Here is a 22,675-nt window from a genome sequence, read left to right as displayed (position 1 = left end):
AAATTAAATTAAATTAAATTAAAACAGAGGTCTTCAAACTTGGCAGCTTTAAGACTTGTGGACTTTAACTCCCAGAATTCTCCAGCCAGCATAGCTATGCATAGCATAGCATAGCTGGCTGGAGAATTCTGGGAGTTGAAGTCCACAAGTCTTAAAGCTGCCAACTTTGAAGACCTCTGCTCTAAAAGGATGCAAATGACCAGCTGTCTGCAAGGAATATAAATCCTTCCATTCCCCACTGTCCTGTCAGAGCTGAAGAAGCTCCTTGGATGAGAAGCGAAACGTCTTTCAAAGAAAAAACAAGACAGTCCAGTTGCCTCCTGAAAAGCACCTTTGGGGGGTCCCCGGAAATGGGCGATGCAATGAACACATTCTAGGTTCACACATCACAAGAGCCGTGGTGGCGCAGTGGTTAGAATGCAGTACTGCAGGCTACTTCTGCTGACTGCCAGCAAGTTTGGCAGTTCGATTCTCACCGTCTCTCCTCTGATTCTCACTTTCCATCCTTCCAAGGTCAGTAAAATGAGGACCCAGATTGTTGGGGGCAATATGCTAACTCTGTATACTTGTGTAAAGAGGGCTGTGAAGCATTGAAGCGGTATATAAGTCTAAGTGCTATTGCTATTTTGCACTGTCACTCGGCCTTCCTCTCTTGCCGTGGCTCCCTTCTTCCCTTCTTCTCCCAGAGTTCCAACTTACTGCTAATGAAATTATGTTCTTCCCAGGAATGGATGCTGGTGAGGTGTCCTGACCGACGTCGGCAATCCCTCTCCGCGTCTTCCCATGCGCGCCGATGGGCGAAGTAGCGATAGCAGTGACCCTGGAATTTACGCCACATGTGGTCGCAGCCTTCTGTGTCTGAAGGGAGGAAAAAGCATCTAATGGGGCGCAACCAAAAGGTCAGCTTTAACTTCTTTTTAACGAGCATGCCAATTTACTTATTATTATTATGTTATTGCTTATTATTATTATTATTATATTATTATTATTATTATTATTATTATTATTATTATTATTATTATTATTATTATTATAAGAGCCTTGGTAGTACAGTGGTCTAAGGCACCCTGTTATTAAGCTGGTTATTAAGACCAGATGCCTGCAATTACTGCAGGTTCGAATCTCGCCAAGGCTCAAGGTTGACTCAGTCTTCCATCCTTTCTAAGGTAGGTAAATTGAGGACCCAGTTTGTGGGGGCAATAAGCTGACTTTGTATAAATATACAAAAGGATGAAGGCTATTGCTGAGCACATTGTAAGCCGCCCTGAGTCTCCAGAGAAGGGCGGCATATAAATCAAATTAAATATATATATATTAATATATAATATATAATATAATAGTTAATAGCTCAGCAGCTCTAGTCCTAACCAAGGATCTAGGAACTGTTAATTATTATTATTATTATGTTATTAGCGGCCTCCAAAGGCTGCTTGGGCGGGAAGGAAATAGGCTGTCAAGGGCCACGTTGGATTAATGGCGTTCTTTCTCTCCGGCTGCTGAGCTGGTAGTTTCCCACACAAAGGGAATTTCTCAGCTGGAAAGCAGAGCAGGAAAAAATATGGAGGCTCCCATCCTTCACTCTCAACATCCCTCTGAGTTTGGAAGGAGTGAACGTGTGTGCTAGGCACACTTGAGTGTTCTCACAAAAAAGCCATGTTTTCTTTTTATAAAAAAAAAAACCGGATTCTGGGTTCAATAGGCAGCTTCTGTCAGGAGAAATGGATGCAATATTCACGATGTTTGATGTCTGTTTGGATTCCTAGAGCTGACTTAAACCACGTTGGTTCAAGAGGCAATGGCTGCCTTTGCGCAGAGGGCGAAGTTTGGCTGATGGTCAATATGGTGTAGTAGTGTGATGTGCCTGCTTGATTAATTTAAGATTCAGTGAACACAGAAGGTGGACTAATTAATTGACCAAGGTAGTAGTGTGAGGTGAATTCAGCCATTTAGCATCCTTGCCAAACCTATTAAATGCAGAGTGCAGTTAAGAAAATAAGATTCACCCAGACCTTCTTGAATGAATTTTAATGCTAAGAATTAAGAGTTAGAGTACAGAATCTGGAGAATCCGTGATAGGAACCTCTCCTGTCCTCTTATAGTGAGTTCAGTAAGGTGAAGCTTTCAAAACTTTTCAATCTTTTTTCCCTCTGGGATGATTGATTGATGGACTAAAGAATAGAATAGAAACGAAACAAACAGAAACAGAAACAATAAAATAGAATAGAATAGAATAGAAGAATAGAATAGAATAGAATAGAATAGAATAGAATAGAATAGAAAGAATAGAATAGAATAGAATAGAATAGAATAGAATAGAATAGGAAAAGAACAGAATAGAATAGGAAAAGAACAGAACAGAACAGAACAGAATAGGAAAAGAACAGAACAGAACAGAATAGAAAAGGAAAAGAACAGAGTAGAATACAGTAGAATAGAATAGAATAGAATGGAATGGAATGGAATGGAATAGAATAGAATAGAATAGAGAAAGAATGGAATGGAATGGAATAGAATGGAATAGAATAGAATAGAATAGAATAGAATAGAATAAAGAATGGAATGGAATGAAATAGAATAGAGAAAGAATGGAATAGAATAGAATAGAATAGAATAGAATAGAATAGAATAGAATAGGAACAGAACAGAACAGAACAGAACAGAACAGAACAGAACAGAACAGAACAGAACAGAATAACAGAGTTGGAAGGAACCTTGGAGGTCTTCTAGTCCAACCCCCTGCTTAGGCAGGAAACAATTAGTTTATGTCAGCCTTCCATCCTTCCGAGGTGGGTAAAATGAGGACCCAGATTGTTGTGGGGGGGGCATATGCTGACTCTGTAAACCACTTAGAGAGGGCTGTAAAAGCACTACGAAGCGGTATATACTGTAAGTCTAAGTTCTAGTGCTATTACTATTACAGTCAGTCCTCAAGTTACAACCACAGTGGGGACCACAATCTGTACAGGTAGTTGACTGATGACAGTTCACTTAGTGACTGTTTGACTGTTTGACACAACAGCACTGAAAAAAAAAAGACTTATGACTGTTTTTCGCACGTACAGTATGAATATTGCAGCATTCCCATGGTCACGTGATTTACATTCAAATGCTTGACAACTGACTCACATTTATGACGGCTGCCATGTCTGGGGGTCATGTGATCACTTTTTGCCCCTTCTGACAAGCAAAATCAACGGGGAATCCAGCTTCACTTAACAACCGTGTTACTAATATAACAACTGCAGTGAATCCACTGAACAAACGTTGCTAAGCAATACTGAGTAATGCCTGATTTTATGGTCTCTTCTGACATGACTGTTAAGTGAGTCACATGGATGTTAAGCAAATCTGGCTTCTCCTATTGACTTTCCTTGTCAAAAGCCGGCAGGGAAGGTGGCAATTGGAGATCACACGACCCCAGGATGCTACATGCCGGTTGCCAAGCAACTGAATTTAATCATATGGAACAGGGATGCTGCAGCAGTTGCAATTTTGAGGACTTTTCAGTGGTCTTGTAACTTTGAAAGATTGCTAAATGAATGATTACAACTTGAAGACTCGGTGTGTTTATGTATATACACATGTACACACACATACACATACAATTGTGTGTGTGTGTGTGTATCAAATTTATATTTCGCTGATAAAGAAATAAAGGGAGACTAGTATAGATCTATTTCAAGCTATTTAGCTCTCATCAACTAGCCATACCCTTACTCGGATTCGAGTATGGCTAGCTGATGAGAGCTAAATAGCTTGAAATAGATCTATACTAGTCTCCTTTTATTTCTTTATCAGCGGAATATAAATTTGATATAAAATGGTTTGTCGTGAATGCGACTGCTTGAGGGCTCCTGGATTGGAGCTGAAAGGCAAAAGGGAAGCAGTATGCTCCCTGCCACATATTGGGATAGACCAGGTGCTTCAATAGAAAAACACTTTATATATATATGTATATATATATATATACACACATATACATACAGTATGTCACAGAAGTGAGTATACCCCCTCACATTTTGTAAATATTTACTGTAAGTATATCTTTTCATGTGACAACACTGAAGAAATGACATTTGGCTACAATGTAAAGTAGTGAGTATACATAAGTGCTTGGTCTTATTTTTGGGGAGGTCTTATTATTTTGGGGTGCGTGGAGCAAGATGGGGCTCCTCTTGCCATCTTACCTGATTTTCAGCTCTGTCTCCCTAACCCTAACCAGACCAGCTGTGGATGCTTTTAAATATTTTCGGGAAGGGCTTATTTTCAGGGGAGGGCTTATTTTTGGGGAAACACAGTACACACACACACACACACACACACACACACACACACACACACACACAAAGGTACTGTCCTTGCCCACCTTCTCTGAGCTTGAAAAACAAAATAGGACCCCATTTGACGAGCGGTTGGATGGGAGACCACCAAGAGATCCTCTTAGCTGTGGACTACACTGGGAAGTTAAAAAAAAAGCCATCCAGGTAGATGGTGGCCTCCTCCTCCTTCACTATTACATCTCCACGGAGGCATCAGGATGGAGCTCCACTTTATTTCAATGGCCACGAGTATCTACGGGGTTGGGGAATGCGACAACCTGCGTGTCCTTGCATCGGCAGCGCAAGTTCTGCATCTCTGTCATTTCATCTCACGCCGCAGTCGACTCACTGCATAACGGTGTGATTTGCACAGTGAGGCCACGACATGCATGACATCGTTTTGACATGGCTGTGGTTTTCGGCCAGACACACCTAGAGAAGCTGAACCTGCTCTGGGATGCTTTATTCCTCCGTGGGAATGATTTTTGGAAAAAGTTGTAGAGGGCCCTTCTCACCTCGGCTGCATAAGCTCCCTCCGTAGCTGGGCAAGCACAGGCAGACAAAGGCGTTGATCTCGTCAATGCAGGTCCCGCCATTTTGACAAGGGTTGGATAAGCAGTCATCGATATCTGTGGGGACAAGAGCATGCGTGAAGGTGGGGACTCCGTCACATTATGGATGCTGGAATTCACAAGTCCCTCTTCCGACTGTCTGGGTTCTGTTTATCAGGAAACCCCAATACACTTTTTATTTATTTTAATTTATTTATATCCCGCCTTTACAAGTAGTCCTCGACTTACAATGGTTCATTTAGTGACCGTTCAAAGTTACAATGGCACTGAAAAAAAGGTTGTAAAATGGAGCAAAACTCACTTAACAAATGTCTCACTTAACAGACATTTTGAGCTCATTTGTGGTCGTGAGTCGAGGACTACCTATATTATCTTTACAAATAAATCTAGGCAGTGAACATATCCAACACACTTCCCTCTTCTTATTTTTCCATTACAACAACAACCCTGTCAGGTGGGTTGGGCTGAGTGAGAGGGACTGGCCCACCCAGCTGGCTTTCATGCTTAAGGCAGGACTAGAACTCTCAGTCTCCTTATGATTGGCCCAATATGATCCAGTTGGCTTTCATGGCTAGGGCGGGATTAGAACTCTCAGCCTCCTTATGATTGGCCCAATATGATCCAGTTGGCTTTCATGGCTAGGGCGGGATTAGAACTCTCAGCCTCCTTATGATTGGCCCAATATCACCCAGTTGGCTTTCATGGCTAGGGCGGGATTAGAACTCTCAGCCTCCTTATGATTGGCCCAATATGATCCAGTTGGCTTTCATGGCTAAGGCAGGACTAGAACTCCTAGTCTCCTTATGATTGGCCCAATATGTCCCAGTTGGCTTTCATGGCTGAGGCAGGACTAGAACTCCCAGTCTCCTTATGATTGGCCCAATATGATCCAGTTGGCTTTCATGGCTAGGGCGGGACTAGAACTCTCAGCCTCCTTATGATTGGCCCAATATCACCCAGTTGGCTTTCATGGCTAAGGCAGGACTAGAACTCACCTCTCCTGCTTTCTAGCTGGGTGCTTTAATCATTAGATGAAATTGGCTTTTTGCATATACAGTAGCAGGCAAAAAATGAACTTACGATTTATGGTTTTGTTGATTAAAAAAACAAAATACTATAAAAAGGGTGGATTTTTTAAAAAAATTACCATAGTATAAGAGGTAACTTTGTGTTTGTACTTATAATTGCTGTAAAGAAAATCAGAAACTATTTTTTCTATTTCATGGCTGGCTGGGGAATTCTGAGAGTTGAAATCCACACATCTTCGAATTGCCAAGGCTGAGCTACACTGCCCTAGAGAAATAATACCAATGGATGCACTGAACTCTCGCGGGAAATATAGTCTGTGCATATGAGTTGGCTCGGAACACAGACAAGCTCAGGGCTGGGGATGAATCCTCAGGGCTTATCTGGGTTGGAGGAACAACAGCCAGCTGCATCTGAAGCAAAGATTAAAACATAGCAATCCAGCAGATAAATGCAGCTACATCCATCTGGGAGCCCGACAGCCGAGCATGTGCATAAAATTAGTGTGAAACTTCATGTCTCGCTCCTTTGGCTGACTGTAGCCATTCTGGTTCTTTCTCAGAACCTAGAATGAAGGGAGGATTGTATCAAAAAATATCTGCAAAAATGATACCTTCCAAAGTATTTGCCAACAATTTATTGTTAATTGTGAAGTTGTGTCCGACCCATTGCGACCCCATGGACAATGTTCCTCCAGGGCTTCCTGTCCTCTACCATCCTCTGAAGTCCATTTAAGCTCACGCCGACTGCTTCAGTGTGTCAAGTTTCGAGGTCGTCTCAAATAAATTGCACTTCAAACAAAGTCTTTGAAGAAAAACTCCTATTTATTAAGCACGGCATTCTAAACCCGACTCCATCGAAGCCAACACTGACTTCCAGCCCCAAAACCCTCCCTTTCCGTTCCCCACTCCCCGGCACTCATTGGCCATCTTCCAAGTCATTCTACCCCTAATCTACTCCAGCTCAAAGGAATTTCCCCCCTCCCATCCCATCTCCTAGGGGATATTATCTCCAGGGAAAATAAGTAGGTGAAAAGTCAAACGTCCCTTTCCAGACACCTTCGCTTCTCCTTCTTATGTCAGCACTAGAGTAAATGCAGCTTGAAGTGCTGACACAGTGACTCCATCCAGCCACCTCGTTGTCTGTCGTCCCCTTCTTCTTTTGCCCTCCATCTTTCCCAGCATTAGGCTCTTCTCCAGTGAGTCCTTCCTTCTCATTAGGTGGCCAAAGTATTTGAGTTTCATCTTCAGGATCTGGCCTTCTAAAGAGCAGTCAGGGTTGATCTCCTCTAGGACTGACCGGTTTGATCGCCTTGCAGGCCAAGGGACTCGCAGGAGTCTTCTCCAGCACCATCCTTCAAAGGCCTCAATTCTTTGGCACTCAGCCTTTCTTATGGTCCAACTTTCACAGCCATACATTGCAACTGGGAAAACCATAGCTTTGACTACATGCATTTTTGTTGGCAGGGTGATGTATGCTGTCTAGCTTTGCCATGGCTTTCCTCCCCAGGATCAAGCGTCTTTTAATTTCTTGGCTGCAGTCCCCATCTGCAGTGATCTTGGAGCCCAGGAAAATAAAATCTGTCACTACCTCCATTTCTTTCCCCATCTATTTGCCAGGAATTGAGAGAGCCGGATGCCATGATCTTACTTTTCTTAATGTTTTGCCAACAATAGCAATAGCATCTAGACTTAATGCAAGTAGTCCTCGACTTACAACAGTTTGTTAAAAAAAAGTCTACAGAGATTCTCAGTCATCCAGCTCATGGATATCTGAAAAGTGCTTTTTCAGGAGGCCAACTGGGCTTTCTTGTTTTTTTTTCTTTTGAAGACATTTTGCTTCTCATTCAAGAAGCTTCTTCCGTCTTCCTCTATCCTGTCAGAGCTGAAGAAGCTTCTTGGATGAGAAGCGAAATGTCTTCAAAAGAAAAAAAACAAGAAAGTCCAACTGCCTCTTGGAAAAAAAAAAACACCTTTGGGACAGCAGTTTGTTTAGTGACCGTTCAAAGTTAAAAAAAGCGACTTATGGCCGTTTTTCACAGTTACGACCTTCGCAGCATCCCCTTCTTGATCGTGGGATCAAGATTCAGGTGCTTGGCAACTGTTTCACATTTATGACCGTTGCTGTGTCCCAGGGTTATGTGATCCCCTTTCGCGAACCTTTTGACGAGCAAAGTCGACGGGGAAGCCAAATTCACTCCACAACCAGGCTACTAATTTATTGACTGCAGTGCTTCATTTAAGAACTGAGGCAAGAAAGGTCATAAAATGGGGCAAAACTTACTTAACAAATGGAGGAAGGAAGAGAAGGGGAGGAGAAAAGGAAAGGTTGTGGTAAAATAAATAATAATAATAATAATAAGTTAATAATAATAATAATAAATAATAAATAAATAAATAAATAATAATAAAAATGCTGAGTACAGCAAAAACCACTGGGAACATCAGATTGAGAAAGTTTTAGAGAATGAGAAACTCAAGATCTTGTGGGACTTTAGGATTCAGACTGACAGGCACTTGGTCCACAACACACCTGACATAACAATAGTTGAAAAGAAAAAAGTATGGTTCATTGACATTGGAATACCTGGTGATGCACGAATTGAAGATAAGCAGCAAGAAAAAATCACAAAGTACCGGGACTTACAAATTGAAGTTGAGCGACTGTGGAAAAAGAAATTGTGTGTTGTCCCAATTGTAATTGGAGCCCTTGGAGCAATACCCAAAGGGCTACCCCGCTATTTAGAAATTCTAAAATTGCCGGACTTGAACATTTTGATTCTACAAAAAACCACCTTACTCGGAACAGCTTACATCCTCCGACAATACCTTAACAGTTCCTAGGTCCTTGGTTAGGACTCGAGCTGCTGAGCTATTAACCAGCCTCAAAGGCTGTGAATCTCACTAAAGATTAACATCATCATCATCATCATCATCATCATCATAATTTTATTTCTATACCGCCCTTCTCCTGAAGGACTCAGGGCGGTGTACAGCCAATTTAAAAACACAAAACACAACAATGATTAAAAATTAAAATAATAATTAAATAGATAAATTAAAAAATAAAGGAGGGTAAATGGTAAAAGAGCATCCCCGAACAACTAAAAATGAAAGTTAAAAGATAAGATGAATGGAAAATGATGGATAAAAGATTGTACATTTAAATATGTTTATGAGAAATAAAAACTCTTTGAAAAAGAAAAACTCATTTAACAACAGAAATTTGGGGCTCCGTTGTCGTCGTAAGTCGAGGACTACCTGTATACCGCTTCACAGTGCTTTGCAGCCCTCTCTAAGCGGTTTACAGAGACAGAATATTGCCCCCAACCATCTGGGTCCTCATTTTACCCACCTCGAAAGGATGGAAGGCTGAATCAACCTTGAGCAGGTGAGGATCGAACCGCTGGCAGTCAGCAGAATTACGGAGGCTCCCCACCCCATCTCCTCACCTATTTCACAGTTTTCGCCTGTGAATCCTGGCAGACAGTGGCAGCTGGAAAGGTTTCCACTCGACTGGCAGGTGCCCCCGTGCAAACACGGATCGTTATCGCAAGGGTCAGTTTCGGCTGCAAAAAAGAAACGAGGAGATGAGGAGAGAGGGACATGTGTTTCATGCCCACGGCATGAAACCTACGACATGTGTTTCATGCCCACCGCAGGACTATAATTCAGTCTCCTGATGACTGGCCAAAAGTCACCCAGCCGGTTTTCATTTTATTATTTACTAGCTGGATACCTGTGCTTCGCTACGAAACTATGTAATCAGGCTTGATAAATCGACACTTATAGCTTGAAAATTAATGAGTAGTTATGATTGGCCTCTCTTCTCCCCTTCTCTCCCTCAGCCTTGCCCTACAGAAACATCTCCTATCCTATCCTCTTCTCTCCCTCAGGCTTGCTGTACAGAGGCCTCTCCTGTCCTATCCCCTTCTCTCGCTCAGCCTTGCCCCACAGAAGCCTCTCCTATCCTATCCCCTGTTGCTGCTGTGAAAGTAAAACTGAAAGTGAAACTCCTCTCCTCTGCTTGTGTTTTGTATTTGGAACAGATTTCTTTTCAGGTGGGGAGGGGCATAGAACTCCTTAGCATCAGAGCGTGGAACAGATTTCTTTTCAGGTGGGGAGGGGGAGTAGAACTCCTTAGCATCAGAGGGCTGTTTGGAAAGTGAAACAGTATTTGCTTTGTGAGCAAGAAAGAGACAGGAAGGAGCCTGGCCGTGGCTTAGCTCAAGTGTTCTGTATTAAAGCTGCTTCCTGCTGTGAAAGTAAAACTGAAGGTGAAACTCCTCTCCTCTGCATCATCCCTGTGAGGTGGGTTGGACGGAGAGAGGGTGATTGGCCCAAAGGCTGGCTATCATAGCTAAAGCTGGACTTGAACTCACTTCATGTCCATGGCGGGACTAGAACCCACACTCTCCTGGTTTCTAACCTGATGCCTTAACCTCTAGACCAGACTGGCTCTCTGTGTTTACTGATTTTCATTGTACAGGTAGTCCTCGACTTACAACTACAATTGAGCCCAAAATTTCTGTAAAGTGAGACATTTATTAAGTGAGCTTTGCCCCATCTTACGATCTCTCTTTACACCATTGTTAAGTGAATCACTGCAGTTGATAAGTTGGTAACCCGGTTGTTAAGGAATCTGGCTTGCCCCATTGGCTTTGCTCATCAGAAGGTCACAAAAGGGGATCACGTGACCTTGGGACACAGCAATGGTCATAAATATGAATCAGTTGCCAAGCATCTGAATCTTGATCACATGATCATGGGGATGCTGCGAAGGTCATAACTGTGAAAAATGGTCCTACGTCCCTTTTTTAGTGCAGTTGTAACTTTGAACAGTCATTAAACGAACTGTTGTAAATTGAGGACTACCTGTATTCCTTAATTTGGCTAGTGAATTGTAGGGAGCAGCCAGGGGTGGTATTTAGCCAGGTCGGACCGGTTTGGGCAAACCGGATGCTAATTTTACATCTGGTTCGCCGAACCAGTAGTTGCAAAGACTGGCTGGCCTCGCCCACCCCACCCCTCCCCTCCTGGGAGTCTCCATGCGGCCCGTTTTGGATGCCAGGTAAGTGCAGCGCCCACGTGGAGGCTCTGGGAGGGTGAAAAACAGGCCTCCCAGAAGTTCCAGAAGTCCAAAAATGGGTTGTTTCCGGCCTCCAGTGCCCGGGGAAGGCAGTTTTTGCTCAAGGAAAGCCTCTGGAGCCTGGGGAGGATGAAAACGCTCCCCTCTCCCCCCTGCCATGGTACAGGAGGCCGAGTAGGCCACGCCCCCATGGCCACGCCCACCCAGCAACCAGGCAGAGAACTGGTTGTAAAAAATATTCAATCCCACCCCTGGGAGCAGCTATGCTAGGAGGTCAAATGAAGGAGATGCTTCAGGGGCTGGGCCGAGGTTGGCGTTGAATTGCACTCAGTTGCTTGTTTCCCTCTTGCCTGCTTGACATAGAATAACTGTTCCAGCCCTCTGACCCAGATTGGCACCTCTCTGCCCCCCTCCTTTATTGGATTCCCATTATATCTAGGCAAGCACTTTGCTCTGATGAGTGACATTGCGGCTGAGTGGGTTGCTTTGCCCTGCCTCAATTGGCCCTCTCTTGCTCAAAGGCCTTTTTTGATTTTTTTGCAAATGCTGGTGGAGCAAACAACGCGAGCTCAAGTGCTCTGCTGTATGTGCCAGTGTGTCCCCTCTTTGCCTCAATGAAAAGCACAACATTGCTTCCACCGTGTCAAGTGGTCTTTCACAAGCCCAATTTCCACCGCAATGCACTGTGAAACGGCCATGGCATCGGTTTGGAGAGTCAATTCCAGGTGGTCACCCTGGAATTCGTTACAGATTGTCCTAAATTTACCACTACAGATTATCTGATTAACAGAATTGGAAGGGTTCTTGTAGGTCATCTAGTCCACCCCCCCGCCCTACACTGTCCCGACAAATTGCAGTCCAATCTCTCCTTGAAAGCCTCCAGTGATGAAGCTCCCATAACTTCCGAAGGCAACTTCTGTTCCATGGGTTGATTGTTCTCACTGACAGAAAATTTCTCCTTATTTCTAGGTTGAATCTCTCCTTGATACGATTCCATCCATTATTCCTTGTCTGGCCTTTGGGTGCCTTGGAAAATAGGTTGACCCCCTCCTCTCTGTGGCAGCCCCTCAAATATTGGAAGACTGCTATCATGTCTCCCCTGGTCCTTCTCTTCACTAGACTAGCCATGCCCAGTTACTGCAACCGTTCATCGTATGTTTTAGTCTCCGGTCCCCTCATCATCCTGGTTGCTCTTCTCTGCACTTTTTCTAGAGTCTCAACATCTTTTTTATAGTGTGGTGACCAAAACTGGATGCAGTACTCTAGGTGTGGTCTTACTAAGGCTTTATAGAGTGGTATTAGTGCCTCAGTTGATCTTGATTGTATCCCTCTTTTAATGCAATTTAGGATTGTATTGGCTTTTTTGGATGCTGCTGTGTACTGTTGGCTCATATTTAATTGGTTGTCCACTAAGACTCCAAGATCCGTCTCACAGTTATTACAATGGAGACCAGAATTGCCGTTGCTAAGCAAGGCAGTTATGTGAGTTTCAAGCCCGATCTTTATTACTTTTTTGTCTTGGTTTTCTTAATTGTTAATTGTTAAGAAAATCATAGGTCTCTATGGAGATTCCCAGTCATCCAGTTCATAGTTGTCCCAAAGATGCTTTTTCTAGAGGCAACTGGACTTTCTGGTTTTTCTTTGAAGACATTTTGCTTCTCATCCAAGAAGCTTCTTCAGCTCTGTGAATCCAAGAACTGAAGAAGCTTCTTGGATGAGAAGTGAAACGTCTTCAAAGAAAAACCAGAAAGTCCAGTTGCCTCTTGAAAAAGCAGCTTTGGGACAAAAATCACAGTTCACTAAGCGAATCTGGCTTTTCTTAATGACTTTGGAAGCTGGCTGGGAAGTCCCAAATGGCAGTCAGATGAACATGGGATGGTGCAATTGTCATAAATACATACTGATTGCCAAGAGCCCAAATTCTAATCTCATGACTGCGGAATGCCACTATGGTTGAAAGTTGAGGTCACTTTTTTCGGTGCCATTGTATCTCCGAGCAGTCACTAAAGAAATGATAGTAAGTTGAGGATTACCTGTACTGGGATCTTTTAAAGCAATTGCAGTTGTGTGACCAGAGAGTGAATTATGGCACTGTGATTGCCAGAGAAAGGGTAGAAGGGAGGAATCTCATGGAAATAGATCTCCCTGTTTCAAGTAACAGGTCATAAGAACATAAGAAGGAATCTGGAACTACCGTGTTTTCCCAAAAATAAGACCATGTCTTATATTTTTTTGAACCCCGAAATAAGCGGTTGGTCTTATTTTCGGGGAGGTCTTATTATTTTGGGGCACATGGAGCAAGATGGGGCTCCTCTTGCCATCTTACCTGATTTCTAGCTCTGCTTTTGAATATTTTTGGGGAGGGCTTATTTTCGGGGGGAGGCTTATTTTAGCGCATGCGCTCAAAAGCCCAATTGGGCTTATTATCAGGGTTGTCTTATTTTCGGGGAAACAGAGTAGATCAGACCAAGGATCCACCCACTTTGGCATTTGGCATCTCATAAGGATCACCAGATGTATCTCAAGTATAGGTAGTCCTCGACTTACAACAGTTTGTTTTGTGACTTTTCAATAGCAATAGCACTTAGACTTATATACTGCTTCACAGTGCTGTTACAGCCCTCTGCAAGTGGTTTACAAAGTCAGCCTCTTGCCCCCAACAATTTGGGTCCTCATTTTACCCACCATGGAAGGCTGAGTCAACCAGTTACAACATCACTGAAAAAAGTGACTTATGACTGTTTTTTACACTTACAACTGTGGCAGCATCTCCATGGTCATGTGATCAAAAATCAGATGCTTGGCGACTGATGGGCTCACCCGCTATTTTAGGCGGCCCGGTTTTGAACAGCTCACAACCCGGTAGTGGCCCATGGCCTGGGGACCTCTGCTCTACCATGTTTCTCAAAAAATAAGACCCTGTCTTATATTTTTTTGAACCTCAAAATAAACGCTTGGCCTTATTTTCGGAGGTCTTCTTATTTTGGGGCGCTTGGAGCAAGACGGGGCTCCTCTTGCCGTCTTACCTGATTTTCAGCGCTGTCTCCCTAACTCTAACCAGAAGAAATTTATTTTATTTTATTTTATTAGTCATATTTCCATGCCGCCCACTCTCCAAGGACTCTGGGCGGCTTACACCAAAGATAATATACTAAATAGCATATTGCCCCCAACAATCTCGGTCCTCATTTTACCCACCTCGGAAGGATGAAAGGCTGAGTCAACCTTGAACCGGTGAGATTTGATCCGCTGATCCGCTGAACTAGCAATCAGCTGAAGTAGCTGCAGTATTGCACTCTAACCACTGCGCCACCTCGCAGTGGCACAGTGGTTAGAATGCAGGGGACTGGCGGGGACTGGCTGCACATGCATTTAAATATTTTTGGGGAGGGCTTATTTTGGGGGGAGCTTACTTTCAGGGGGGCTTATTTGAGCGCATGCGCTCAAAAGCCGATTGGGCTTATTATCAGGGGATGTCTTATTTTCGGGGAAACAGGGTAGTACCTTAACCATTGCACCGAATTCTAGGTTTTTCCTAGAATTTGCAGGACTAGAACTCACAGCCTCCCAGTTTCTAGCCTTGTGCCTTAACCACTGGATCCAACTGGCTGTGTAGTATCTTCTTTCGGCATCGCACAAAGTTGTGGAAATCCAGTGGAAAAAAAATTCCTTTTAGTTAAAGTCTTCCAGGCAGGGGCTCGATGGGGCTACGTCTGCCCTGATTCACATTTTGCCCTGAATCCCTCCAGAGTTGTACAACTTCTGGGTAGAAGCTGTGTCGTAATTCCTGATGCACCAGCAAGAGGCAGGTTATTCAGGGCTGGGGAGATCATTTTATGCAGATTCAAAGGTGTTTTACTATTTTCCTGAAGCAGGTCATTCCATCCTAACAATCTAGGGCAGACAGGGGCATTTTACAGATCGTGGGCCACAACCCACAGGCTGTTCCTATTGCTGCCTGTGGCAGCGTCAGTGTCGGCAGAATGGCAGAGTTGGCAGGCGCTGGAGTGGTGTCATCAAGGGTGGGGGGGCAGCCCTCCACAACATTCCCAGTTTCTCATGTGGCCCATTGAGGATATTAATTGCTCACCCCCGATCTAGGGAGTAAAGCATAAATTCTTACTTTTGCAATGCAGTCTTAACGTTCCTATCGAAGTTAAGTATGTAATCATTGCTCTCATGACACACATGCATTTTGCAGTACAGGTAGTCCTCGACTTACAACAGCTTTTTTAGTGACCATTCGACAGCACTGAAAAAAATGGACTGATGACCATGATGACTTATGACCGTTTTCCACACTTACGACCACTGCAGCGTCCCCATAATCACGTGATCAAAATCCAGACGCTCGGCAACTGACCCGTATTTATAACGACTGGGGTGATCCCCTTTTGCGACCTTCCTACAAGCCAAGTCAAGGGGGAAGCCAGATTCGCTTTACAACCAGGTTACTAACCTAACAACTGGTGTGATTCACTTAACCACCGTGGCAAGAAAGATCGTAAAATGGGACAAAACTCACTTCATAAATGCCTCACATAGCAATAGAAATCTTGGGCTCAATCATGGTCGTAAGTCAAGGACTACCGGGACTCCCAGCTCTGTGGTCTGAAGAAATACAGGGGAATTTCGGGGTCTCTGGGGGGGTAAGGAAACTGTGGGGAAGCATTTTGTATATTTAGCTGGGGGGTGGGGCAGTGGTGAAACGCAGCCGGATCTATCTGGCTCGTGTGAGGCGGTAGAGCTGGCAGTGGAAGGCTCCGCCCACCCGCCGGGACATCATCACCAGTGGTGGGTTGCCTCCGGTTCACAAGAACCGGTAATAAAACTGGCGGGAGGCTCCGCCCACCGACCCGGATGTCATCAGGAAATTTCTGTGCATGCACAGAAGTGTGTGCGTGAGCAAAATGAGCGAACGTGTGCAGTCCCATTGCAAACTGGTAGTAAAGATAAATAGAACCCACCCCTGGTCATCACGACCCGTTTTTGACCCTCTGCGCATGTGCAGAAGAGGCACGCGCACTCACATTTCCAATCCAGTAGCGAAGGTAAGTGCATTTTACCCCTGGGGTGGGGGAATCTATGGAGTCGTGTTAGGCGTCTGGGCTGCGTGAGGAGGACATGCTCTGCTTTGTAACCACATTAGGAACAAGAGAACAAATCCAGTTAATCAATACCCCGAATGTATTTTCCGCAAAAGTGCATTACAACGAGCTTTGCAAAATACAAGTTAGAGCCTTTAGGATGGTTGTGTCAAAAGCCCCGTTTCGAATCGTCATGAGTGACAGTCCCAAGGGTTTAGCTGTTCGAAGCCTTTGTAGTTAGAGGGGGGAAAAAAAGTGACATCCAAAAAATGCTTTTGGGGGAACAGGATTCAGTTAGCTGCAATTGTTGCTTGACACAGTGGGGAGCCTTGAATAGCGCAGCCCTTCCAAGCGAAGAACACATTATGCCAACTGCCAATTTTTTCTCTCCTCTCCGGCTCTGGAAAGGAAGGGAAGTCCCCCTGTTCCTTCCTGCAGCTGGAGAAGACGTTGCAACTCAACTTGCAACCATTCGTTTGGTCGCTGTTCAGGGTTACAACAGCACCGAAAAAAGTGATTTATGACCTCTACTCACAGTTACTACCATTGCAGCAACTCCATGGTCACATGTTCAAAATTGGGGACTCTTAGTAACCACGCAGTTGCTCAGTGGCAAAGACGCTGAGCTTGTCGATCAAAAGGTCAGCAGTTCAGCGGTTCGAATCCCCAGTGCCGCGTAACAGGGTGAGCTCCCGTTACTTGTCCCAGCTTCTGCCAACCTAGCAGTTCGAAAGCACGTAAAAAATGCAAGTAGAAAAATAGGGACCACCTTTGGTGGGAAGGTAACAGCGTTCTGTGCGCCTTTGGTGTTTAGTCATGCTGGCCACATGACCATGGAAACATCTTTGGACAGCGCTGGCTCTTCGGCTTTGAAACGGAGATGAGCACCGCCCCCTAGACGGAAACGACTAGCATATAGGTGCGAGGGGAGCCTTTACCTTTACCTAGCAACCATGTATTTTCGATAGTTCCAGCATCCTGGGGTAACATGATCACATTTTACAATGGTTTTGCCAAAAACTGGCGTTTACTTCCATTTTTTTGGCAGAACTGTACTCACAGCGAATCATTGGTTCACTTAACAATCGCAGTATTCACTTAACAACAACAGCTGCTTTACTATCGTAGTGGCTGCTTAATAACTGCGTGAAAACGGTTGTAAATTTTACAACCATCAGGACTTACGGCTGTGATGGACAGGCTCCGTTACAGTCGACAGTCGAGGAATTTAGTCTTTGGAATTCTTGTTCAAAAGGATCACATAACAGGGATCAGAAAAGACCCCTGCTTGCCTAAGATCAGAGCGTGGTAAGTTGTATCTGTGATCTATTTACTAGGATCACCAGGTATCTCAAGGGCTTAGTGGCAGGACATTAGCTTTGCATGCTAATCAGTTCCATCCTGAACTTCACCAATTTAAAATAACAGAAACAATCCAAGACCATTCTCGTAAAAGTACCTCCGTTCTTGAATTCAGGTATTCTCCTGACCTTGGGTGGGCCTTCAACTTCCAGAATCTCAGTAGCTAGCTAGTATGGCTGTGGCTGGGATTTTTGTGAGTTGAAGTCTATTCATTTTTTTCTTACCTCAAGCACAAAGTCCAGAAGTGGTTTCCAAGTGAAGGTAAAAACAAAGTTACTGTATTTTTCGGACTATAAAATGTACCTGACTACAAGACACATCTAAATTTAGAAGAGGAAAACAACAAAAAAAAGATTTTGGCTTCCCTTTTTTTGGCCCTTTTCCAGCCTGTTTTTGGGGCTTTTTTCGGCCCATTTCCCCCCCCCAAAAAATGGGCTGAAAAAAGTCCCAAAACAGGCCGGAAAAAAGCCTCAAAAACAGGCCAAAAAAAGCCTCAAAAATAGGCCAAAAAGCCTCAAAATTGGGCTGAAAAAAGCCCCGAAAGCAGGCCCAAAAGTCTAAAAAATGGGTCAAAAAGCCTAGAAAACAGCCCCCCAAAAACCTTGAAAATGGGCCAAAAAACCCCTCGAAAATGGGCCAAAAACAGGCCTAAAAAAGGCCCCAAAATGGGCATGTGGAAGCCAAAAAACGGCCGGCAGATGGGCAGGGCTTTGGCAATATTCTGCCTATAAGACGCACAGACATTTTCACCCCCTTTTGGGAGACAAAAAAGTGTGTCTTATAGTCCAAAAAATACAGTAACTATACTCTTTTCTTTGATTAGGGTAGTCAATTTAGTCATCTCTGTTAATTCAAAAAAATGAAACTTTGACTTTGAATGAAACCCTTCCTATGGCTACGTAAGGATGGGGATCTCCTAAGAACTTGTATACCCGAAGGAGCAGAGCTGATGTATGTCTGGTGGCCTATCTGTCTTCACATCACATCTTCTTCCCACCCCACAAAGAGGCTGTACAAAGGGGGTGGGATTCTTACCAAGCAAGGTGTCATTCATCTCCTGGGCCCACACCAGACGGGGGATTCCTTTGAGTGCTGGTGCATCTTCTTTCTCTTCTCCGCTCCCACTGTCGCTCTCCATTGGGAGAAAGTCTCCAGGGACAGAGGGGATGTACCCTTCCTGGTCCATCTTGGCTTCCACCTCTCTCTCGGTGGGATAGATGGAAGGTAGTGAGCTTGGAACCACAAGCGAGTTGTCAAAGGCAGCTGGCTGAGGTATGTGTATAAACTCTGAGGTGCCATGGAGTATGAATGGAGTCCTCACCTCAGGCAAACTCACGGCTGTGGTCTCCTCTCCATCCTTGGCCTCATCTGGAAGGGATTGAGCAGAAGAAAAGAAGACGGTGTGATTGTGAGCAGGAGGTCCTGCAGTGGCACCATCTGGCCAATGGTAGTCACCATTGTCTTCCTCCGAGCTTTCGTGGTAACTTTGCTCGATCGTGCTGGATTCAAGGTGGCTCTCCCTGCTTTGAGTAGCCTGTTCCCAGCTACCTTGTGCCTCAGAAAGATCTAGGACTTCAGTGAAAGTGGAACCATCTGGAGGCCCCAGGATTGCTTTGTTTGTTCTGGTGGTCTCCATACTATCTTGATTGTCGTGGTCCACCAACCATGCCTCAGTTTTCTCAGGGAGGAATTGAGCTTCCTGCAAATACACATTTCCTGGTGTTGGGGTGATGATGTCTTTTGGGGAGAGTGTCACAGCTTCTTGTCCCCTCAGTTCAGACGCTTCTTCTGAACGTTGGCTGCCCTGTTTCAAGACGGTGTCTTTCCCCGCAATATTGAGGAGGCTCATTGTTTCCTCTTGGTTAACAAAATGCAGAGTTTCTGGCTCCGTTTCTCCTTCGGCATCCTCTGGAAAGTTTTGGTGGCCCTCAAAAACAGGTCCTGGAAGCTCTTCGCCAAAGCTCATGGTTTTGACGTGGCTTTCTCGGGAGCTGTAATCGTATTCTCCACTTGACTCATCAATGTGTGGCTTGTTCCTCCGGTGGTCAGAGGACAGAAGGGATTCTGCTGGAGTAACCACCTGTCCATGGCCAGAAAAGTCATCTTCACGGTCTCCAGCTTGGGTCATCCCTTGAAGATAGTCGCTTCGCATGCTGGTCCCCACAGAAGCAACTTCAGGATCGTATCCTGTAGTCACAGCAATTTTCTGCAGATCAAGTAGAACATTAGCCGAGACCGGCAATGATATGGGAACGTACTCATTGTATACGTCCTTCTCCTGGTTTCTTGGCCCAGAAATGGTCCAATATCCTTGCTTGGTTCTTTCAGTGCTTGCGTTTTCCAAAGAATGAGGTGTTGATGCAGGAGAAAATGTGGTTTCCTTGGCGCCTCGATTCTCAAGTAACGGTAACCCTGTGGAGATATGCACAAGATTAAAACATATGCATATATTAGGAGTGTACAGTGCTTCCAATTTAATTCTCAAAAATGTTTCAGAACATGCAGGGGTGTGAATACAGCATCTGTCGCTAACTTCTTAAAGTAGCCCTGTCTTTTCCTGGAATCACACACCCAGGACAGCTTCAAATCTTAGGACAAGATGCAGCTGCTTTAAAGAGTTGCAGACAGATGTTGGGTTCATATCCCCATTTATAGACCCTTTGCATCCTGGACATAAATTGTTTCAACTCCTACCCTCAAAACGATGCTATAGAACATTGCACACCAAAACAACTAGACACAAAAACAGTTTTTTCACGAACGCCATCGCTCTGCTAAACAAATAATTCCCTCAACACTGTCAAACTATTCACTAAGGCTGCATTACTATTACTATTCGTCTTCTCATCGTACCTATCACCCATCTCCTCCCACTTATGACTGCAACTTTGTTGCTTGTATTCTTATGATTTATACTGATTGTTTCCTAGTATGATTTGATTGCTTATTTGTACTCTATGACTATCTTTAAGTGTTGTACCTTATGATTCTTGATGAATGCATCTTGTCTTTTTATGTACACTGAGAGCATATGCACCAAGACAAATTCCTTGTGTGTCCAATCATACTTGGCCAATAAAGAATTATGTTCTGTTCTGTTCTGTTCTGTTCTATTCTGTGTTTCCCTGAAAATATAGACCCTGTCTTATATTTTTTTGAACCCTGAAATAAGCGCTTGGCCTTATTGCCATGCGCTCAAAAGCCCGATTGGGCTTATTACCAGGAGATGACTTATTTTGTGGGAAACATGGTATTCTATTCTATTCTATTCTATTCTATTCTATTCTATTCTATTCTATTCTATTCTATTCTATCCTAAAGCACAGTTTGAAACAGAATCCAAAGTATTGCATATCCGTGATACACACAAGTGGGCTCCTATCCAGTAAAAAAAACACAGTGAAACCTCATTTTAATGTACAGGTAATCCTCGTTTAGTGACCATAATTGGAATTAGCAAACCTGGCCATTAAACAAAACGGCTGCAACTGTGCTTACCATCTTACTTCAGCCTTGCTTTGCTCCGTAAACCTGCAAAGATCATTAAATGTATGGATTGATCATAAAGTTACTGTCAACCCTGAAGCGAACCAGGCTGGAGCGATCTTTTGCTGCTTCATGGTTGCCACAAGGCAGAAAGGAGAAAGGGAGGGGTGGGGGGAAGTAGATAGCCTGGCTTGGCAGTCAAAACAAAAAGTTTCCTGTGGGAACCAAGGTCATTTCAACAGGTGGCTGAGAGAGGAGGAGTGGTGGAGTAACCAAGTGACCAGCCAGCACCTCATTGGACCATGTGACTGATGACCTGGGGAAGGGGGGGAACTTTCACTTTTTAATTAGGTGAAAAACCGCGGGAACTTTTAGAGTCGGTTTTCACCAGTTGTGCTGATATGATGTATCCAATGAACCTGTTCTTTGAGGAATCTACCTGCCTCGGAGTTCTACTTTCAATGGGTGCATTACTCGGAACGCTGACAGTTACATTTTCATCACCATCATAACTGTCAATGGTCAGTAAGTGAGGCAGTTATAAAATAAGGACTACGGGTACAGTAAGGGTGAGGGGATATGATATCTCTAACTTGTGGGGCATGGTGGCCTAGCGGTTAAGATGCTGTTTTTGTCAACCGGAAGGTTGGCAGTTCGAGACCCAAGTACCGCGTGATGGAGTGAGCTTCCGTTATTTGCCCCAGCTCCTACCATCCTAGCAAAAGCATGTAAATGCAAGTAGATAAATGGGTACCATTTCAGTAGAAAGATAACAGTGTTCTGTATGCGCCTGTTGGCCACATGACCACAGAAGCATCTTCGGACAATGCTGATTCTTCGGTTGTGAATCAGAGATGAGCACAAACACACACACACACACAGAGTCGGACACAACTGGGCAGGGGAAACCTTTATCTTTTTGTCGCTTAGAAAGGTCCATGAAATTGAAGCGAAGGGCACCATGGTATTTTCATCATATAACAGTGCTCTCATCATGCAAATAAAATAGACCATGTAGAAATTTACTCCATGGTATGCAAAGTTCATTGCTGGCTCAGGAATTCTGGGAGCTGAAGTCCACACGTCATAAATTTGCCATAGTTACCCACTATGATTGTGATGAACTTGACTTAAAGTCTGTTGAATCAAGATTTCAGACTCTATGCCACCTTCTATTAAAGTTTCTTCCCTTCCCCACTTGCTCACTCTCCCATGGCCAGCCCATCTGTCTGGGTGTTAATAACTACAGGAAATTGGCACCTCTCCATCTGGGCCTCCGAAAGTGCCTGCGTGGAAGGGCTGCATATCATAGGCATTTGGCAACGGTTACAATGCCAAGGAGCATGTGGGAATGGTTTCTGTGGCAACTGCCTCCTTATTAGCTGCATCGCCTAGCAGCTATGGTCCTTTGAGCTAATGGGGTTCAGCAGGGGGATTCCTAAATTTCTAAGGTTCTTAATCTCCCTGGGAGGGTTAGAGGCTGGGGTTGAGAGTGGGGGGAGAGAAGGAGGGCTAGGATAAGCAGAGCAAGATGAAGAGTCTGTTGGAACACCCTTGAATGTTGTGGAGTTTGTAGCAATGAGAGAGAGAGAGAAAGAGAAAGAAAGAAAAGAAAGAAAAGAAAGAAAGAAAGAAAGAGAAAGAGAGAGAGAGAGAAAGAAAGAAAGAGAAAGAAAGAGAGAGAGAGAGAAAGAAAGAAAGAAAGAAAGGAAGGAAGGAAGGGAGGGAGGGAGGG

The 22,675-nt window shown here is 44.2% G+C and overlaps 1 protein-coding gene across 2 annotated transcripts in view; it reads right to left on the bottom strand.

The window, feature by feature from the left end:
* The window catches only part of NCAN (neurocan), a 151,073-nt gene that overhangs the window by 13,647 nt on the left and 114,751 nt on the right, over nt 1-22,675 (bottom strand). For both annotated transcript variants that reach the window (XM_034442546.3, XM_034442545.3), the window contains exons 8-11: nt 18,490-19,866; nt 9,369-9,485; nt 4,835-4,948; nt 700-858 (exon numbers count right to left, since the gene is read on the bottom strand). In XM_034442546.3, the coding sequence (XP_034298437.2) occupies nt 700-858; nt 4,835-4,948; nt 9,369-9,485; nt 18,490-19,866 (1,767 nt within the window). The remainder of the gene's footprint in view (nt 1-699; nt 859-4,834; nt 4,949-9,368; nt 9,486-18,489; nt 19,867-22,675) is intronic.

This window comes from Pantherophis guttatus, chromosome 1 (assembly GCF_059756535.1).
Source record: "Pantherophis guttatus breed Tessera chromosome 1, ASM5975653v1, whole genome shotgun sequence".
Classification (NCBI taxonomy): Eukaryota; Metazoa; Chordata; class Lepidosauria; order Squamata; family Colubridae; genus Pantherophis; species Pantherophis guttatus.
This window is presented reverse-complemented; position numbering and strand designations above follow the sequence as displayed.